The sequence below is a fragment of the Dendronephthya gigantea genome, unplaced genomic scaffold, assembly GCF_004324835.1.
Source record: "Dendronephthya gigantea isolate DGI-Jeju-01 unplaced genomic scaffold, DenGig_1.0 000246F, whole genome shotgun sequence".
Classification (NCBI taxonomy): domain Eukaryota; kingdom Metazoa; phylum Cnidaria; class Anthozoa; order Malacalcyonacea; family Nephtheidae; genus Dendronephthya; species Dendronephthya gigantea.
This window is the reverse complement of record NW_021163256.1, coordinates 56,506-77,500: the sequence shown is the minus strand read 5'-3', so window position 1 is coordinate 77,500 and position 20,995 is coordinate 56,506. Positions and strand designations below refer to the sequence as shown.

General features: G+C 33.9%; 2 protein-coding genes and 1 long non-coding RNA gene across 3 annotated transcripts in view; all 3 read left to right on the top strand.

Moving 5' to 3' along the window:
• LOC114540678 (latent-transforming growth factor beta-binding protein 4-like) overlaps positions 1-8,917 on the top strand; it is a 15,125-nt gene extending 6,208 nt beyond the window's left edge. The window contains exons 8-21 of the mRNA XM_028560804.1: positions 231-350; positions 1,591-1,707; positions 2,106-2,225; positions 4,292-4,342; positions 4,447-4,569; positions 4,795-4,917; positions 5,211-5,333; positions 5,532-5,654; positions 6,247-6,366; positions 7,214-7,336; positions 7,550-7,672; positions 7,948-8,070; positions 8,291-8,413; positions 8,808-8,917. Coding sequence (XP_028416605.1) covers positions 231-350; positions 1,591-1,707; positions 2,106-2,225; positions 4,292-4,342; positions 4,447-4,569; positions 4,795-4,917; positions 5,211-5,333; positions 5,532-5,654; positions 6,247-6,366; positions 7,214-7,336; positions 7,550-7,672; positions 7,948-8,070; positions 8,291-8,413; positions 8,808-8,917 — 1,622 coding nt within the window. The remainder of the gene's footprint in view (positions 1-230; positions 351-1,590; positions 1,708-2,105; positions 2,226-4,291; positions 4,343-4,446; positions 4,570-4,794; positions 4,918-5,210; positions 5,334-5,531; positions 5,655-6,246; positions 6,367-7,213; positions 7,337-7,549; positions 7,673-7,947; positions 8,071-8,290; positions 8,414-8,807) is intronic.
• A 294-nt stretch (positions 8,918-9,211) lies between these two features.
• Positions 9,212-16,188, top strand: LOC114540677 (latent-transforming growth factor beta-binding protein 2-like; the record flags this gene model as incomplete). The annotated part of the gene is made up of 13 exons (XM_028560803.1): positions 9,212-9,275; positions 9,561-9,683; positions 9,935-10,057; positions 12,025-12,144; positions 12,356-12,475; positions 13,007-13,126; positions 13,524-13,643; positions 13,728-13,847; positions 14,657-14,779; positions 14,869-14,988; positions 15,244-15,363; positions 15,910-16,029; positions 16,121-16,188. Coding segments are annotated over 13 exons (1,461 nt in total), but the record flags the coding sequence as incomplete, so codon positions are not given.
• A 22-nt stretch (positions 16,189-16,210) lies between these two features.
• LOC114540673 lies at positions 16,211-16,756 on the top strand. Its single transcript, XR_003689091.1, has 3 exons — positions 16,211-16,240; positions 16,390-16,509; positions 16,683-16,756. It is a non-coding gene; the product is annotated as an uncharacterized LOC114540673 (long non-coding RNA).
• Positions 16,757-20,995: the final 4,239 nt, after the last annotated feature.

The following is a 20,995-nucleotide window of genomic DNA, read 5'->3' as shown; positions in this document are numbered from 1 at the left end:
TCTGACTATATTTGTTTCCGAAAATTAAAAATATCAGCGACTCATTCGAGTCATGCCATAATATAAGATTAGGACTGGCTAGCTTAGGAAATTATTTTCTTCTTTTTTAATAAATCGTATTATTAATTATTAATATTCATATTATTAATTACGTACAATAAGAGTCAAAATTATAAATGTGGCTACATTTTACATTCTTGATTCTTTCTTAATGTGTGGTACCTTTTTAGACGAAGACCATTGTGCTTTAAATAACACCTGTCCTGCAGACTTGATATGTACAAATTCCCCTGGCACCGCTGTATGTTCATGTGAGGCAGGATTCACTCGAAATCAGACGTATTGCCAAGGTAAGAAATTTGGATTGATGATACTTAAATAATAGAAGGAAAGTTTTAATTTGCGAGCACAAATCAAGTACTCAAATAACACTTGTTTGCTTGAATCCACTCCTGCTGGTATAAATAGAAGCATTTCAAAAAAAATGAAATAAGCTTCCGGTTTTATACAGGGTGTTTAAGAAAGTAATTCAGCTTCCGAAATCGTATTATAATATTTGTACAAAATCTTTTTAAAGTGTTATATTATAAACATCTATCAGTCTTACCTATATAAGTATACCTAAACGCCCGAGACAAGTCACGTCATAAACTACTCTGCTTTCTTAAAGACGCGACTCTCTTAGCACACTAATTCTGCTGTACGTAACATATTCATAACTGTGAAAATCTACAACACATAGTAAGTCTACACCTTGCCATTGACAATCTTTATAATAATCTAACACCGACGAATAATGACGTCTCTACTTTTATTTCAAACCTAATTATTAACAATTCCTGAACACTTCACACTACTAACTCACGAATATCGTGTATTTTTCTCATATTGCTTGAAGCACAATATCAAATATCGTTTACCTAAGCTAAATTCTGGTCTCAAGGCAAGAAAAGAACTCCAGCTTTTCTCGTAATTCTACACCCATATCATCACACCTCTCACTGCCAAACTGCCTTGGTCGTTTGATTGAGATTTGATATTATGTCACGGATTACCGATTGTATAATATAAGACCTTATTTATATATTGTAACTTCAGTTAGTCTGATGATTATTTTTGTAATAAAATCAAAATATCACGAATTAATTCTTTGTCTTATTTTAACCTATATTTTGGGTTTCAATATATTAATCTTCGGATTTTGTTTTGTTTTGTATTTCCTCTTCGCCCTGGGGTCTTTTTAGCGCATGGGAAAATCAGTACTGTTCAATTCCCAACACAATTTTTGTCGACTTTATTTTTTCCATGAAATTTCAAGCATCAAATTTCAACCGAAGTCCGAAGAGCCATAAAATCCTAACCCCCCATCCTTAACCCTCCAACGCCTTTAATTAAATTTAATAACCTGTATTTTGCGAAATCGTCAGTTTAATTATCAGGCAAATTAGACGAACGTTATTTTACAAGAATATTATTGTCAAGTTACAAAGGAGAAAAATGTTATAACTAAATTTTATACATGCATGCGCAGAGCGGACTTTTTAAGTGAACGGCTAATAATTGTTTTCATATTATTCTTTATTTCCGCAGACATAAATGAATGTTTAAATGACCCATGCCGTTACAATGAAGTCTGTAAAAATACTAATGGTTCATATATTTGTGAATGTAAAGCAGGATATGAAAAAAATGGAACGAATTGTACAGGTAAAACGTGTTTACACTTGTGTTTAAATACTTATATTATGCATAAATTGTGAAAACTAAAAATAGTCAGTATAAAAATAGGATTTTAGAAAAATATCACCCAACATGATAAAGGATCGGAGATATAGGATAGCTATAGGAGGCTATAGCTAAAAATGTTCCATAACGTACGAGTGGTACATCTGCCAGTGTTGCTGTGCCCTGTTTTTTATATCAACATGGATATTTTCTTGAACTTACATTTTAGTGCTTTACATTATAGCTTTAAGCTTAGCTGCACTGTTTTTGCTGCGCCTACCAGTCTCAGCAAGGGTCTTGTTATATTATATAAACATGCACTTAACTGATTTTTTAAAGTAAAAAGGCTAATAATTATTTTCCTTTTTTTTCTTGCCCAGACACAGATGAATGTTTGAATGACCCATGCGGCTTCAATGAAATCTGTGCAAATACTAATGGTTCGTACATTTGTGAATGTAAAGCAGGATATCAAGGAAATGGAACAACAAATTGTACAGGTAAAAAGTGTGCGAAACAACGCTTGTGTTTACTTATATTATGCATGAGGTTGTTAAAACAGAAAACGGGGAATAGGGTTTGAAAAACTCACTTAAAAATTTATTCATCTTTCCACAACCACGCATGGGCAAGCTTAAATGCGGTGTTATGGTGAACTTGTGGCCTATGAACGCCCAACGCAATGCTCATTTGTATTTGATTAAGTATGCAATATGCAAGAACGCCTTTCCTGCAATCTGATTGGCTGTAGAAGTGGGCGGATTTTTACGGTGCCTGTTTTCTAAAGATTTATTCGCGAACGTTTGGCTTTTTTATTTTATAATAATATATGGACCAAATGATTATCACGATAAATTGAAGTGAAATTTAGTAAATTAACCAGTTCAGGTTTTGATTGTTTATGTTTTTGTCGCCATTGGCATTGCTGAGCTGACTACAAAACGAATGCAGCTTTTTGTAAAATGATAAATACGTTATTTACTCGCTCGGTCTGAAAAAACGTCGTTTTTGAAACCTCGGGAAAATATTTTTTATCCGGACCTCGCAGCCGGTAAATAACATATATGTTATACATATTTTTTTGTTAGGTTTAAGGGCTGTTCACATGTGCCCGCGGTTACCGAGATTTAACGAAAATTTAACTTTGAGATATTGAAATAAGTCTTTCTCAAACAGGACAATGACATGTTATTGTTTGGATGACACGACTACCAGAATCGTGTTATTTACTTATTTCAATACCTCAAAGTCTATTAATTTTTATGCTTCGTTAAATCTCGCGCGGTAACCGGGCTCATGTGAACAGCCCCTAAGTGTAAATTGCATGAAAGGACAGAAAAACCGACTAGTTAGCGCAGTCCCGCACATTAAAGTTTTAAAAGAATTGTGAAGTGATGTAAATGGTAAAGAAGTACAGTAGATCATTGGTAATGCAAGTGTGTTTGAATGAGTTCGGTTCGCGCCCTTTCTCGAACATGGTAAAACGACATACAATTCGCTATCATCGGATTTGGCTACGAATTAAGGTAAACGAAGTAGTGCTCTCGCAAAATTTGTCCGTCGTTAGTGGTGAACTACAAGGCGTTGTTTGGCAAACACTTGATTGAAGAAATTCCGTGGAACTGACGTGAAGGGGAACATGCATAAAATCAAAAGGAAAAACAAGCGATTGAGTACACGTCAGCCAAAATTAAAATAATGTTCTGAATAAACAATGTTTGATCCCTCTCTGGTTTATCGACTCAGACCTAAAGGTTCTGCTGTTAATCTTCCCCCTTCCTCCCTGAATGATAAGGATGTTAAAAAAACCGTAATGAAAGTAAATAAATTTTCAAGGCGGTACCAATTATGCTGACAAATTCAATCCAGGAATTGACATTTGTTATGCTTTGGCTATCAAGGACTTATTCATTCCTCTAAAGCCATAATTTATACTGTGATGCAAAAAAAGTTCGGTAAATGGCTTCATCTGTGAAATGTCGTTTTCAAACGTAGAATGAAAGAAGATAATCTGTTCTAATTGGTCCTAACTTCCCAGAAAACGTGTTCCACCCAAAGAGAAGAAAAAAACGCGTACGAATTCTTTGCTATATATGGCAAACTGATTGTGTTCTTATTGTTGAACTGCCTGATGAGTGATGAGAAAGACAATATTTTTTAAAGTGACTCCAGAAAACAATACAGACAATAATAATTATCTTGAACAAAATTTCCGCACAATATCCGTAAATCACTTAAATGCTGTGGCGGATCCAGAGTAGGGCTGAATAAATTACAGTTCTAACTTGCAATCACATTGAAAATTGAAAATTGAAAATTTATGTAAAAATATTCTTTAAAAATTTTAAATCAATAGCGTTGCTATTAACGTATTTTGAAATTAAATGACATTAAACCTCAGCCAATACCTTGATCCGCAACAAACATCAGTAGGCTTATGTTATAAATAATTAATAGCTCTAACTTTGAACGCCAAATGTTTTGAAGTAAATATGACTTGAAAATATTTTGTTGTTGATGTTTTGAGACCTTTTATAGCATTTTTTATTTCTCTTTTTACATGCAGAAAAGGCTACTCAGGAAATGGAACAGACTGCCAAGGTTCAATTTAACGATTGTGAATTCTCATGAAGGCTCAATATTTGAAAGAAATTCTTTGAATGGCAATTGCACAAACTTTAGCAAATTATCTTTTAAACCTTCGTTTTTTTATTCTTTCAGATATCGACGAGTGTGGTGCAGGTTCTCATAATTGCCATTACAATGGCTATTGCAACAATACTGACGGCTCTTTCAATTGTACATGTAAAAACGGCTACTTGGGAAATGGAACATTCTGTGAAGGTTAAGCTTAAATAATATATGATATATAATATATTTTTGATCAAGAAGTTTGAAAGAAATTCACTTTCAATCTTTTGTTTTTGAAATTTTGAGTTAGATAGGAAAGCGATGTTTTAGTTGTAAATTTGCAACGTAAGGTGTTAATTTAAAATATTTTTCGAAAAGGAATATAATAAAGTCACAATAGCAGAATAATTCATTACTGCTGTTAAATTGTCGTTTCAGATGTCGACGAATGTAATACAAGAACTCATAATTGTCATCGCAATGCCTACTGTAACAATACTGAAGGCTTTTTTAATTGTACATGCAAACAGGGCTATTCAGGAAATGGAACAAATTGCCAAGGTCAGCCATCAATATTGCGTATATCTATATTTCACGATTCTGACTCAACGTGACTGATATTTTCATTTTCAAAGGAAATTTTAATTGTATTGTTTAGTTATCACAAAGAGACGGAAGGAATACTTTCCCATAGATTTATAATGTAATGCATTATTGCCTCAACAATTGCCACTATTATGCCTACTGTAAGAACTCGGAGATTTCTTTCCTGGCAAAAATCAGATTTGCGAAGGAAATGTGAATTGTGTAATGCTAAATCATTATTAAACTTTTTCATTAATTATTTCTTTCAGATGTCAACGAATGTAGTGCAGATTCTCATAATTGCAATTTCAATGCGTTTTGTAACAATACTGACGGTTCTTTCAATTGTACATGCAAAGATGGTTACTTTGGAAATGGGAGAGTCTGCCAAGGTTAGGCGTAAATTAATACACAACGAGTTTCTCTAACCAGAGATGCCTAATCTTTTGTTGTTGAAATTTTGGACAGATAGGAAACACATGCTTTTGTCATCGCCCTTGTGGTGTTAATTTACAACATTTGTGTCATGTTAATTTTTAATCATAATAAAAATATAAAATATTTTTACACTTTATTACTATCATTTTTAGATGTCAACGAATGCATTATAGGAACTCACAATTGCCATCAAAATGCTTACTGCGACAATACTGACGGGTATTTTAATTGTACATGCAAACAAGGCTACTCAGGAAATGGAACACACTGTAAAGGTTAGCCGTCAATATTGCCTATTTCTATTTCATGATTCTTACCACACGTGACTGAAATTTTCTTCTTCAAAGCAAATTTCAATTGTACTGTTTAGTTATCACAAAGAGACGGAAGGAATACTTTCTCATAGATTTATAATGCGATACATGGTCTCACAATTGCCACTAGCTATTATACCTACTGTAAAATTAATGTTAATTGTGTGAATTGTGTAATGCTAAAAAAATTTGCACCCTTTCTACACTTTTATTTTTACACATTGTTTTAAACGGATAAAAAATCCAGGCATATTCGCGGGGGGTGGTTGTCAATTTGTAATTTAGCCCCATGCTTTTCCACATGCTAAACGGTCCCTACGGCGCTGGCGAGTGTTTTTAATGTTCAGTTTGAAATTGTTTAATTTTGATATACTGTAGTTTATATTAATATTGTTTATTGAAATCGTATGGAAATTGAAAGCACCCCCAAAATGGCGGATATTCTCCATGAGAAGGAAAGCCAATCATGTGCTCATGTAATTCGATTAGCCAGATAAATCATTGACTAGCACATTTGAAATACATGATGAAAAACATTATAATTTTGTTTCAGATGTAAATGAATGTGAAACTGATTCACCATGTCACTCGAATGCGACATGCAACAACACAGATGGATCTTACATTTGCACGTGTGACTCTGGATATAGTGGAAATGGATTAACCTGCTCTGGTAAGGCAACTGAATTACTTGGGTTTTCAGTAGCGTCGTTTTAGATAAAAAGTAAATGCGGAAAAGTCCCTCCATGTTACTCCAATGATACATGGAATAACGCAGAAAGACCTCGGTCGTCTGTACAAGCGTATGATTCCGGATCTAGCGGAGATCGAGTAATTTGAGACATTTGCCTTTAGATTTTAACTGCGCAAAAACCTTGAAGAAAGGAATATATTTCACATTAGAGAGTTTTAGTTTGACGTTTTCTCTTCAACCGCGAACCGCAAACCGCGGCTTGACGTTAAAATTTTGCCGTTTGACGTTTGCGGTTCACGTTTTCAACCGCCTGAGGTGTATTTTCACGTAGCTCATTTACCTCAGCGAATTGTCATTGCAATAGTGTCTCGTTTCACGTTTAAACACTTCTAGTAGACATATTGGATATCGAAATTTTCTTTGTGTTAATTTTCCAGCCTGTTTTCAATAAGTTTACCAGTTTTCTTTAATTAAGAAAGCGACTACCACTATTCAATAACACGACTGGCAATATGGCGGTTTACCATGATATCGTATTTCGATAGTCGCTTATTAAAATTGAGGTTCCTTTCAACCCAGGTGTATAAATAACATTTGATTTAAAAAAACCGAAGCATTAGAAATAGCTAAAAGCAATTTAACAGCGAAACTGTTTACTGAATGCCAATGTTGAATCGTTCGAACATAAGGTGTAGGTAAATGACCGCGAACTAAAAGTCAAATTCGTGACAACGGCAACGTGAAACCGCTAACGTGAAACCGCGGTTTGCGGTTTGCCGTAAACGTCAAACTAAAACTCCCTATTGTCGTTAATTATTTCTTTCAGATATCGACGAATGTAGTGAAGGTTCTCATAATTGCCATTACAATGGCTACTGTAGCAATACAGACGGTTCTTTCAATTGTACATGTAAAAACGGCTACTGGGGAAATGGAACAGACTGCCAAGGTTAGAAATAAAAATAATCGGTCGCTCTAATTTTCAACAGCTAACATTGATTTGCCGAAAGTTTTGGTTTCATTCTTTTGTGAGAGTGAGGAAACCGATGTTTTAGTAGTCTAAATTTGCAAATAGGGCGTTAATTTAAAATATTTGCGAAATGGGAGGTCGAGTTGCAATGACAGAATATTTTATACCTTTTGTTTAATTGCCTTTTTTCAGATGTCAACGAATGTAACACAAGGACCCACAATTGCCATCACAATGCCTACTGTAACAATACTGATGGGTATTTCAATTGTACATGCAGAAAAGGCTACTCAGGAAATGGAACAGACTGCCAAGGTCAGCTGTTGATTTTGTATATTTCAATTTCACGATTGTGAATTCTCATGATGGCTCAAAATTTCAAAGAAATTGCACTGTTATGTTACCAAAGACAAAATATTTTTATATTTTTTCTTAGATTTTTGCGAATGTAATACATAGTTTAACTAATGCCACTATGATGCAAGAATCTTGAGGTCTTTTCCTTGGCACTTGCAAAAAATCGGAATTGCGAAGGAAATTTTATAAATAAAACGTGATTTTTTATAACATTGTGTTTTCATTTTTCTTAGATATCGACGATTGCCGTGCCGAATCTCATAATTGCAATTACAATGCTTTTTGTAACAATACTGATGGTTCTTTCAATTGTACATGTAAAAATGGCTACGTTGGAAATGGAACAGACTGTCACGGTTAGGCTTAAATATTACACAATGAATTTCTCTAACCTGGCATAGCGTATATATTTTCAGGAAATATGAATCGCTTTCTTTTGTTGTTGAAATTTTGAGAGAAGAAACCGATGCCTTGGTCATCGCTAATGTGGTGTTAATTTACAACATTTGTGTAATGTTAGTTTTTTATCAAAATCAAAATATCAAATATTTCACACTTTATTATTGCCCTTTTTAGATGTCAACGAATGTAATACAACGACTCACAATTGTCATTACAATGCCTATTGTAACAATACTGATGGGTTTTTCATTTGTACTTGCAAAAAAGGCTATTCTGGAAATGGAACAGACTGCCGAGGTTAGCCGTTCATGTTGTATACCCTATTGTATGATTTAAACTTCTCATGCACGACCTAAGAATGAAAGGAAAATTTGCATTGGAAAGGCAGAATATTTTCTGTACGTTCTTATATAGATTTAAACATCTAAAACATGGTCTAACAATAGACCTTTATCATAATGACGTCAAACGCGGAACGTCTGATGTTACACGTACATATGATATTTGTCTTGTGGAGCCAGTCAAATTTCGTGTAACATCCAGAATTTGCGTTTGCCTTCATTATAAGAAAGGTCTATTGCTAATACACATAATGCCTACTGTAAGAATTTTGAGATTCTTTGAATGGAAATATCACAAAATCAAACTTTAACAAATTATCTTTTAAACCCTCGTTTTTTTATTCTTTCAGATATCGACGAATGTCGTGAAGGTTCTCATAATTGCCATTACAATGGCTATTGCAACAATACTGACGGCTCTTTCAATTGTACATGTACTTGGGAGGCTACTGGGAAATGAACATACTGTGAAGGTTAAGCTTAAATCATATTATTCAATATATATAATAATTTATAGCTCTGTCTTTGAACGGCAGGAATTTTGAAAGAAATTCACTTTCAATCTTTTGTTTCTGAAATTTTGAGTTAGATAGGAAAGCGATGTTTGTAGCGTAAGGTGTTAATTTAAAATATTTTTTAATAGAATGTAAAGTCACAATGGCAGAATAATTCATTACTGCTGTTTAATTGTCGTTTCAGATGTCGACGAAAACACAAGAAACTCATAATTGTCATCGCAATGCCTACTGTATAAACTGAAGGCTTTTATTATTGTACATGCAAACAAGGCTATTCAGGAAATGGAACAAATTGCCACGGTCAGCCATCAATATTGCGTATATCTATTTCATGATTCTGACCCCACGTGCTGAAATTTTCATTTTCAAGGGAAATTTCAATTGAATTGTTTTAGTTATCACAAAGAGACGGAAGGAATACTTCTCATAGATTTATAATGTTATGCATGGTCTCACAATTGCCACTATTATGCCTACTGTAAGAACTCGGAGATTTCTTTCCTGGCAAAAATCAAAATTGCGAAGGAAATGTGAATTGTGTAATGCCAAAACGTTACTACACTTTTTCATTAAGATTTCTTTCAGATGTCAACGAATGTAGTGCAGGTTCTCATAATTGCAATTTCAATGCATTTTGTAACAATAATGACGGTTCTTTCAATTGTACATGCAAAAATGGTTACTTTGGAAATGGGAGAGACTGCCAAGGTTAGGCGTAAATTAATACACAACGAGTTTCTCTAACGATAGATGCCTAATATTTATCAGGAGATATATATGAAATCCTTTGTTGTTGAAATTTTGGACAGATAGGAAACTCATGCTTTTATCATCGCCATTGTGGTGTTAATTTACAACATTTGTGTAATTTTAATTTTTAATCATAATCAAAATATCAAATATTTTTATATATATCAAATATCATATATTTTCATATACTTTATTATTGTCATTTTTAGATGTCAACGAATGCATTATAGGAACTCACAATTGCCATCAAAATGCCTACTGCAACAATACTGATGGGTATTTTAATTGTACATGCAAACAAGGCTACTCAGGAAATGGAACAGACTGCCAAGGTTAGCCGTCAATATTGCTTATTTCTATTTCATGATTCTTACCACACGTGACTGAAATTTTCTTTTTCAAAGCAAATTTCAATTGTACTGTTTCGTTATCACAAAGAGACGGAAGGAATACTTTCTCATAGATTTATGATGTGATACATGGTCTCACAATTGCCACTAGCTATTATGCCCACTGTAAAATTGTTAAATTTTAATGTTAATTGTGTGAATTGTGTAATGCCAAAAAAAATTTACAGCCTTTCTACACTTTCATTTTTACACATTGTTTTAAAGAGATAAAAAATCCGGGCATATTCGCGGAGGGTGGTTGTCAAGTTGTAATTTAGCCCCATGCTTTTCAACACACTTAATGGTCCCTACGACGCTGGCGAGTGTTTTTAATGTTCAGTTTGAAATTGTTTAATGTTGATATACTGTAGATTATATTAATATTGTTTTTAATGTTCCGTTTGAAATTGTTTAATGTTGATATACTGTAGATTATATTAATATTGTTTAATGTAATGTTCCATTTTGTTATACTATTATTATTGAAATCGTATGGAAATTCACCACTTGTACCGTGGGCGCCACGTGTACTTGGCACGTGATCAAAAATGTAAACAATCGCAAAAGTTCGGACTACGGGTCACGCAAACTCTCACGCGATAGTATAGAAGTATAATGTAATGCAATGTATATAATTATTTATTCAAAGGATTATATATACGAACATGCCTGTGTAGTGGAAAGTATTTTTTGGATCATCTACCAACGCCATAAACAACTGCCTTCGTAACCGCTTAATATTTTTCAGTTCAGAGTCTTTGTACAGCGAAATGTCGGTCAAATCAATATCAGTCTACATAACAAAAATATGTGCGAGTATTGAGTCACTTTGACATAAATTGTAATCCATGTAAAATGAAATCCAGCTGAGTGCTGAGAATTTAATACGTGTATTTTTTAGTACACCTTTGTGACAAATTGCATGTACGCAGTGTACAACAAACCTGTGTACATGTACTGTTATGTTTCACTGTACTTTTCGGCGGAGAACAACCCGAGTTAAATGCATTAAGTTCTTTGTTATTTGTTCTTTGTTTGTCATTAAGTTCATTAAGTTCACTATTAATAGTGTCTTCATTTGCATCAATCGCGTCGACTTTTTCCACGCTCAAATTTAATAAACTTTCGGCAAGAGATAATTCTTCCGAAGATCTCGCTGTGCTCGACGACAAATTAAGAAGTGCCTCAGCAACCTCTCAAAAGCGCGTTGTTTTCTCTTGGTAGGGCTACGTCGTTTCCTTTCAAATCGTTTAGCCTTAACAAAAACACGATTTTTAGTTGGGATGCGTTCATTAATGCATGTCGAAAATCATTACTTAATAATTTAAATAATGCATATTATTACCTTTTCATTGCTCGAGACGGCGGACACAGGATCTGGGTTTTCCTTCGTTGGTCCATTGGTACCGATAAAATGTAAACTACAAATGTAGCTGTCTTTCGTGCAAACGAAATTATCACCTCGGTGACACGCGATTATCCATTTTCTTCTCCTCTCTGCCGATCGTACAATACAAGGAAAATGATAAAATTTAATTGGGTCATTGTTTTTATTTCTCTTATGCAGGTGCGGGTATCTTGAATCATTTTTACATGTTCCCTAAGCGCATCTTTTAGTTGCGACCATAGTCCGAACTTTTGCGTGCAATGTACTAATGTTTTCTATACTATCGCGTGAGAGTTTGCGTGACCCGTAGTCCGAACTTTTGCGATTGTTTACATTTTTGATCACGTGCCAAGTACACGTGGCGCCCACGGTGCAAGTGGTGAATTGAAAGCACTCCAAAAATGACGGATATTCGCCATGAGAAGAAAAGCCAATCATGTGCTTATGTTATTCGATTAGCCAGATAAAGCATTGACTAGCACATTTGAAATAAATGATGAGAAAAATTATAATTTTGTTTCAGATGTAAATGAATGCGAAACTGATTCACCATGTCATTCCAATGCTACGTGCAACAACACAGATGGATCTTACATTTGCACATGTGATTCTGGATTTACTGGAGATGGATTAACTTGCTCTGGTAAGGCAACTGAATTACTTGGGTTTTCAGTAGCGTCGTTTTAGATAAAAAGTAAATGCGGAAAAGATCCTCCATGTTATTCCAATGATACATGGAACAACGCAGAAAGACCTCGGCGGAGTTCGAGTAATTTGAGATATATGCTTTTAGATTTTAATTGCGTAAAAACCTTGAAGAAAGCGATAAATATTCATTCAAACTGAAATTCTAGATGCAAATGAATGCAAAATAGATTTTCCTTGTCATTCTAACGCCACGTGCAATAACACAGACGGATCGTATATCTGCACATGTGATTCTGGATATACAGGAGATGGATTTAACTGCACAGGTAAGACAACGTAAATATTTTAGGGTTTTGCGAAGCACCTTTAAAAATGTATAAAAAATATCACTTCTATTATAATAGAAAACAAAAAAGATTTTCTGTATCTTTTTAACATGAACGGATAATATATTCGCCGAAGCACATGCAAATTAAAATATACTAAAAATTAGGTTAGCTCGCATTGGTAAATAATAGCGGATTTTTGAAACAGGCATCAGTGTAGGCTGATATTACATAAATTATTAAATAATTTGACTTTTTCTATATCACTGGGACCAGCAATAGCACTGACGGATCTTACCTCATTGAAAAAAAATTGGTAATCCTTAATTTTAGATGTTGACGAATGCGTAACATCTCCCCCATGTCATTCCAATGCTACGTGCAATAACACAGATGGATCTTACATATGCATATGTGATTCTGGATATATAGGAGATGGATTTGACTGCATTGGTAAGAATATGTAGCTATACATACATAAATTTTTTGTAAGTGAAATATTTGCTAAATATAGCGTAACATGAATTTTAGATGACGACGAATGCCAAAGAGATTCCCTTTGTGATTCAAATGCATCTTACAACAACACAGAAGGATCATACATTTGCACATGTAATTTCGGATATAGTGGAGATGGATTTAATTGCACAGGTAGGAATATTTTCAAAATTATTCAACTTAAATTAATTTTGATGGCCGGAAATTTATTGTTAGTTCACAAGCTTCGTCGAAGCAATATTAAGTAAATATCTTTTTATAATTACCAAACGATTATTTTAAATCTGAACAAATTGCAAACAGGTTAACATGTAATTATAAAACAGGCGTTATGCTATTATAATAAAGATTCGTCACAACCTAGAAAAACATCATTTTCTTTTTACATGATTTTCTTTTAAAACATGATAATCTTTTCTACAAACGGCCCTAGGATGTAGTGGAGGAGGATTTTTGTGCACTCGTATGACTATACAAATGAATTAGACTCCCAAAACAATGAAAAATATCGAAGAGATTCAAAGAAAGCAATCTTTAATTGTGTTTTTAGATGTAAACGAATGTCTAACCGAATACACATGTCATTCCAATGCTACGTGCAATAACACAGATGGATCTTATATCTGCACATGTGATTCTGGATATACTGGAGATGGATTCAACTGCACTGGTAAACTTGTGTGGATAATTGGTTTTAATATCTGTATGAAGCACAGCCTAAAAGTCGGGTAAATTGTTTTAATTTTCTTCCAAGATGTCAACGAATGCCAGACATCTTCCACATGTGATGCCAATGCTTCGTGCAACAACACATACGGGTCTTACATGTGTACTTGCGATTCTGGATATAGTGGGGATGGATTTACATGCCCTGGTAAGTTTACAAGAACTAAGCTCATTGTAATCGCTTGGAGATTGATTTCGTGAGTATTTTCATTTTTTTCGAAGAATTGCCACATTTGCAAAGCGACGAGTGTAAAAATTACGAATATGTCGAGTGATGTTATTTCGATATTATTTTTACGAGAAATCCTTGCACTTACATTTTAATACTACATGCATGGGCAGAATAATTTTTATATTCCACGGCACAACTATATATTTCACGGCAGACGCAGCGTGTTAGAAACATATCTTTGTATACGTTAATTCGTGTTGTATTGATTATGCCTTTGTATTTACCTGAAGTCAAGGCTTAATGTCGCATATAATTTTCCGAAGTTAGTTTTAAATCACGAATTTTTAATGTTTGGTGATTTGATGTCGTCTATTTCGACGGCAAAAATTCCTAACTGGATTTGGGGTTACCTTTAGTCAAGCGGGCTTTTGCCAAGCAATACAACAAATTCTTCATCCCAGCGATCAATAATTTTGCTCTTTATAATGGCGGTTTACATGCATGTTCTGGAGTCCCAGGGACACTTTACCGTTCGATTTACCGTGATGGAAGAGACTTCATGTCAATATTCTAGCAGCTGAAACGCAAGTACTAGTGTTTATATGGAAAGTTTTAAACTCGCCTTAGCTGGTAGGGACACCACCTTTAGTAATAGAGGTAATGCTAGAGGTGGGGACAATTTTTTCGATGTACACACTTTTTCCTCGATTTATGGTACTTATATGATATCTGTGTACGGATATTCTGATTTGACTGACAAATCACGTCCAAACCCATTATTTTAGATGTAAACGAATGCCAAAAAGATCTTCAATGTCATCCAAATGCTACATGCATTAACACATTTGGATCTTATAACTGTGAATGTTTCTCTGGATATACGGGAGATGGTTTCACCAACTGCACTGGTAAGATTATAGATACAGTTGTATATGGATTTAACATCAAGGAACAATTTATAAATTATTAAGAAAAATTAACTATAAAAATATTTCAGATGTGGATGAATGCCTAACATCTCCCCCATGTCATTCCAATGCTATTTGCAATAACACCGATGGGTCTTATACTTGCACATGTGATTCTGGATATACTGGAGATGGGTTAACCTGCTCTGGTAAGGCGACTGAATTACTTGGGTTTTCAGTAGCGTCGTTTTAGATAAAAAGTAGCCTAAATGCGGAAAATATCATGCATGTTATTCCAATAATATATGGAATAACGATTAACGCAGGAAGACGTCGTCTGTACATCCGTATGATTCTGGGTCAGTCTAGCGGAGATCGAGTAATTTGAGACATATGCTTTTAGATTTTAATTGCGTAAAAACCTTGAAGAAAGCGATTAAAATTCATTCAAACTGAATTTCTAGATGAAAATGAATGCCAAAGAGATTTCCCTTGTCATTCTAACGCCATGTGCAATAACACAGACGGATCTTATATCTGTACATGTGATTCTGGATATACTGGAGATGGATTTAACTGCACAGGTAGGGCAACGTAAATATTTTAGGGTTTTGCGAAGCACACTTGAAAATGTATAAAAGAAATCATTTCCGATATAATCGAAAACAAAACGGATTTGCTGTATCTTTTCAACACGAACGGATTATATATTCGCCGAAGCACGTACAAATTAAAATACAGTATACTTAAAATTGGGTTTGCTTAAATTGGTAAATAATAGCGGATTTTTGAAACATGCATTAGTGTAGGCTGCTATTACATAAATAATTAAATAATTTTTTTGAAATTTATTGTTAGTTGACAAGCTTCGTCGAAGCAATATTAAATAAATAAAGTTACCAAACGATTATTTTAAATCTGAACAAATTCCAAACAGGTTAACATGTAATTATAAGATTAGTCACACCCTAGAAAAACATGATTTTTATTGATATAACCTTTTCTACAAAAAGGCGTAGGATGTAGTGGAGACGGAGTATTGTGCACTGGTATGACTATACAAATGACTCCCAATACAAACGAAAAAATAATATCGAAGAGTTGCAATCTTGATTGTGTTACCATTTTAGATGTAAACGAATGCCTAACCGAATACACATGTCATTTCAATGCCACGTGCAGCAACACAGATGGATCTTACATCTGCGCATGTGATTCTGGATATACTGGAGATGGATTCAAATGCACTGGTAAACTTGTTTTAATAACTTTGGTTTTAATATCTGTAGAAAGCATAGCCTAATTTAAAAGTCGGGTAAATTGTTTTAATTTTGATTCAAGATGTCAATGAATGCCAGACATCTTCCCCATGTCATTCCAATGCTTCGTGCAACAACACAGACGGCTCTTACATGTGTACTTGTGATTCTGGATATACTGGAGATGGATTTACATGCACTGGTAAGTTTACAAGAACTGATCTCATTGTAATCGCTTGGAGATTGATTTCGCGAGTATTTTCATTACTTTGGAAGAATTGGCACATTTACAAAGCGAATGTCTATGTCTGCGTATAACACATTTTTGGTATTTATATATATTTGTTACAGATGTGGATGAATGCGCGCATTCTCCTTGTGGTTCACATTCAAGTTGCAAAAATACTGATGGTTCATACTATTGTTCATGTCACACTGGATATGAAAAGGCCGGCCGGGAGAATTGTACAGGTAAACTCCATGGGTATTTTTTATTTTTTTCACATATTCCACATAACCATTTTATTGTGATTAAAATGTTGCAACAGATCTTGCTTTCATCAGTAATAAATAAAAAACAAACAAACAAACAAACACAAAAACTAAGCGATGCTCTTTTGTCTCATTATTGTTTATGTTTGCAGATAAGAACGAATGTGCAGGGAGCCCGTGCAGTGTGGATGCTAACTGCACAAATACGGATGGTTCATACTTTTGTAAATGCAAAAGTGGATATAAAGGAAATGGGAAAAATTGTACAGGTAAAAATGGGCTTCCTTATTTCTGCGATAATGGAAGGTTGTAGTATTTTTGAAAAAAACGTATTTAATATATATGTATATCATTATACATATCTCACACAAAAAATCTCATAGATCTGGTTATGAATCAATCGGTTGTTAATCGCTTTTTTTCCAAAAATCATTTGGAAATTCAAGCGAAAATAGTAGTTTCTTATTTGCTAAAAATAATTAATTACATCTATACTTAAAATGATAACAAAAATCATTACTACGAAGCTGGTTAGTTAGTTCGGATTCGAAAAATTTTCCTTTTGGAAGATTGGTGTCTACATCTTCCATCTTGAGTTTTTTTGGTGACGTGTTTGCTTCGAAGCGTATCTTACTTACCACTGTTTTTCTATCGATTGAGTATTAAAGCCAAGGTGAGTAGGAATTTCCCTTTGAATATTTTAACGTAAACTTGAGAGCCAAGGTATTGAAGAAATCTATAGTAATGATTATTTTTTATGTTAAACCTGCAGTTGTTTTGTAGGCATTCAAGAAGTGTTAATCGAGCCTTTGTGTGTTGATGATGAAGGTAGCCAAGCAAAGCAACACCACACCCATACAGGGCAATAAAATCACCTCTTTTATAGTATAGCTGGCTGTTGCTAAGACGATTTTTTAATGTGGTTTTAGGTAAAACAATCTTACTATAATATTCTTGTTCGAGTAGCCGTTTCTGTTGGACTCGTAAATGTGGCGCCACAGTTTTCGGGGTGCCGCAGTTGAAGGCATCCTTTCGTGGCAAATTTGAAATCTCCATTCGTCAAATCTTTTATAGTTGTAGATACTACAGTAAGTATAGTCTTTATAGAGGCGTTTTACTTGACGGCAAATTAAGTCAATCTTTTGCTCAAATAAGAGCAGAAATGAAGAAAATTATATTCAAATTTTTATATGTTTAATTGTTTATAGACAAAAGTTTGCTGAATTCAGAAAAGTAGAATTATATAAAATCTAATGTGACTGAGTAAGTTATGATGGCTGAAAGATTCTATTTCCTTGTGAAATAAAAAAGTGAAAGCTAGATAATATTGAATTCAATACAGCCATTCAGGTGTCTTTCTCTTTTATAATTATAGCAGTTAAAAACATTGATTCACGCAATTTTTCAAAACATTGCTTCACGCACTTTGCGTTAATATTTTGTTAAATAACAAGTTTAAAATCACTAATATAATTAAAACAATATTTTTATTGTAATGTAGATTTAGAAAATTATTATTTTTTTGCAAGTGAAAAGTGCAATTTGGAAAGATTTTTCGTTTGGGGGTGAAGATGCACAAAGCTAAGGTTTTAAAAGGTTTGTGCGTTTTAAATAATGACTGCCAAAGTATAAACACAATGACTGCCAAAGAAAATCAGTAGACGAATATAATATATGAATATATTATATTCCCCCACCCTATTTTTAACATTGTCATCAAATTTAATTATCATAATGATCCCTTATAATGCGCCAGTAAAATATATACCAAGGAAGTAAAATTAGTTTGCATGCTGTTGTCGCTTTGATCAGCTGGTTATATTGCTATAAATTTTTCAGTTCACAACAGCGCAGCGTACCTAACCTTAAAGGTCCAGGCTTTGCAAAGGTAAGCTCCTTATCAATCTATTTTATTCGCCTGGAAATAATGATCTAAATTTATTAAATTTAGCTACTGTTCCCTAAGTTCCATAACAAAATAAAAGATAAAAGTTTCTACAGTTTTACTGAATTTGTCAACCAACACGAAACTTCTATTCAACAATAGGAAATACTCTCAGTATCGTAGCCAACCTGAGAATTTACGCTGTGCCAATGTTATTTATGTGTTTAAAGACTTTGAATACAATCAATTCCAAAAAAAGTTCACATAACTATAGTAAAGTAACATTAATTTGTATAGCGAATTAATGTGCACAAAGGTCTGGTAATATGAATCAAACGGTTGTTAATCGCTTGACGATTTACGCTGTGCCAATGTCATTCCTTTTGTTTAAAGACTTTGAATACAATAAATTCCTAAAAAAGTTGATAACTATAGTAAAGTAACTTTAATTTGCATCCTACTTTTTCGCGGCAAATTTATTTAGCAAACTAAACGAATTTCAGTTTTTGCTTTGAGTTGTGGGATTCAATAATCTAATCGGACTAAATCGTCAGTCTGGTTACACCGATGAAAGACCTGCGTGTTTTATCGATTTTTCCTAGGAAGGTCAAATGTATATGTGTGTCCTGTTTTATTTAAGGGACAAACGCACGCAGGCTTACTTGGGTGAACAAAATAAATTAATTTAGCTTTTCATCGTTGTCTTACTCGGAATTCCAAATACAGGAAATAACATGCATTGAAATGTTTGTGCGTGTTAAATGACCAATATAATCTTTCTTTCTGTCACTTTCTCAGGAACTCAGACCTTTTTTGTATGTAGTTGGACTAAGCTACCTACCAATTAATTATAAACGTTTGTCATCTTCATTTTGCAAGAATGAATATACAATTAGTCATGCATGGCATTCATTTAATACTTATTTACTGACGCCGAGGGAGACAGTGAGCGGTCGAGGGTCAAAAAAAACACATTGCTTTCCCTCCCTGATTTTTTATAATATATAGTGTCAAAATAATCTTTTCTGCTTTCCTATTGGACAACAGCAAAAAGTTAATGCAATTTTTCAAAAAAAAACTACGTTTTAGGGGGAAAGCATTGCAACGGGTATCAAGTTTCGTAATTTGCCCGAGGGAAAATTATGAAATTTGATGCCCGCTCGTGTTGATCACGCATAATCATGGACATTTGAAGCCCTCCACGCGTGAACCTCTTGTCCAATAGGAAAGCAGAAAGGATGAATTTTGACACTAGGTATACATATAACAAATTCATTCATTCTGTTCATTGCATACCGTAGTTAACAAAGTGCAATCGGTTCACAATTTTGCATTTCTTTAGCGCTATCAAAGAGAATACTATTGAATAAGTTAAAATAAGTTCATTTTTTCTTCTGAATACGCATTCTGCAATATTTTGACAGCTCATCATACACACCAGGAAGCTGTGAAGAAATAATTTATTTAGAGGCTTAAAGTATACACAAGGTTATTAATTGAGACGATTCGTTTTTACCGTGTGCAAGTTGCTCCCTAAATTTCTTGTCTATAATTGTATTAAGGATTGTAGCTAAGTCATACCAATTTCCGCGTTGTCGTTGAATACGGGCAAAATTCATTGAAATATGTTTAATAATATTTTTTTCCCAAACATACAATGACAGTTTAGTATTTGAATATCAAGTGATTCATGCTTTTTTTCTTTTTCAAGGCGACGATTTTAGTTATAGAGGAAATATAGTAATAAGGAATCTTAGGGCAATTCAGAAACATTGGATCGTGTGTGTGGCCATCTGATCGTTTTTTTTTAAAGAAGTATCGTGATCGTTCTTCATGACGAATCAAAGGTTTTTCGGCCGCCTCCTTTTCACATTGGGTGAGATATGCCAAACTAAATATTATCAGACATGTTATTCGTACATATTGAAAACTACGAGTCGTACGAGACTTTGTTTGCGCGAAATTGTTTTGAAATCATTGACACATCATAGGCTGCCCAAAAATAAGCGTGCGCCATTAATGTTTATCAACTTGTATTATAATATAACATTTATAGTACGCGCGTGCTGATTGGTCGCGAAGCGTGTTTCTATAACTGTATAGAAACAGAAGAATTTTCCCGCCGAACTTCACAAGCGAAGCGATGTAATGAGAATTTGCTATTAAATCGAATTAAAATATATCATGCATGATAAAAATTGAATGTACACACATATTTTTGGTCTTTTGGAACTGGCTTCCGCGTTTGACGTCATTATGAAGAACGTGTATTATATGTATATAGGACATAACTATGTTACAGCAAGTTTCTTAGAATTGAAATATACAGTCGAAATTGTTTGATATTTCGACGAGTGCTCACTTGGGCAAAACATTTAAATACAGGAATGGCATTTTCTCAAGTCACAATTCACAAAACACAAAAAACATTATAATCATTGCTCACGACAATACCATTGCCCCCTCTCCCGTCATATAAGCGATTTAATTCTATTTGACAGTAAGAATTATTATTTCCACGACAACTTAACTCAATTTATAATTCTCAAGATCAAGACATTAAGACAAAAGTCACCAAAC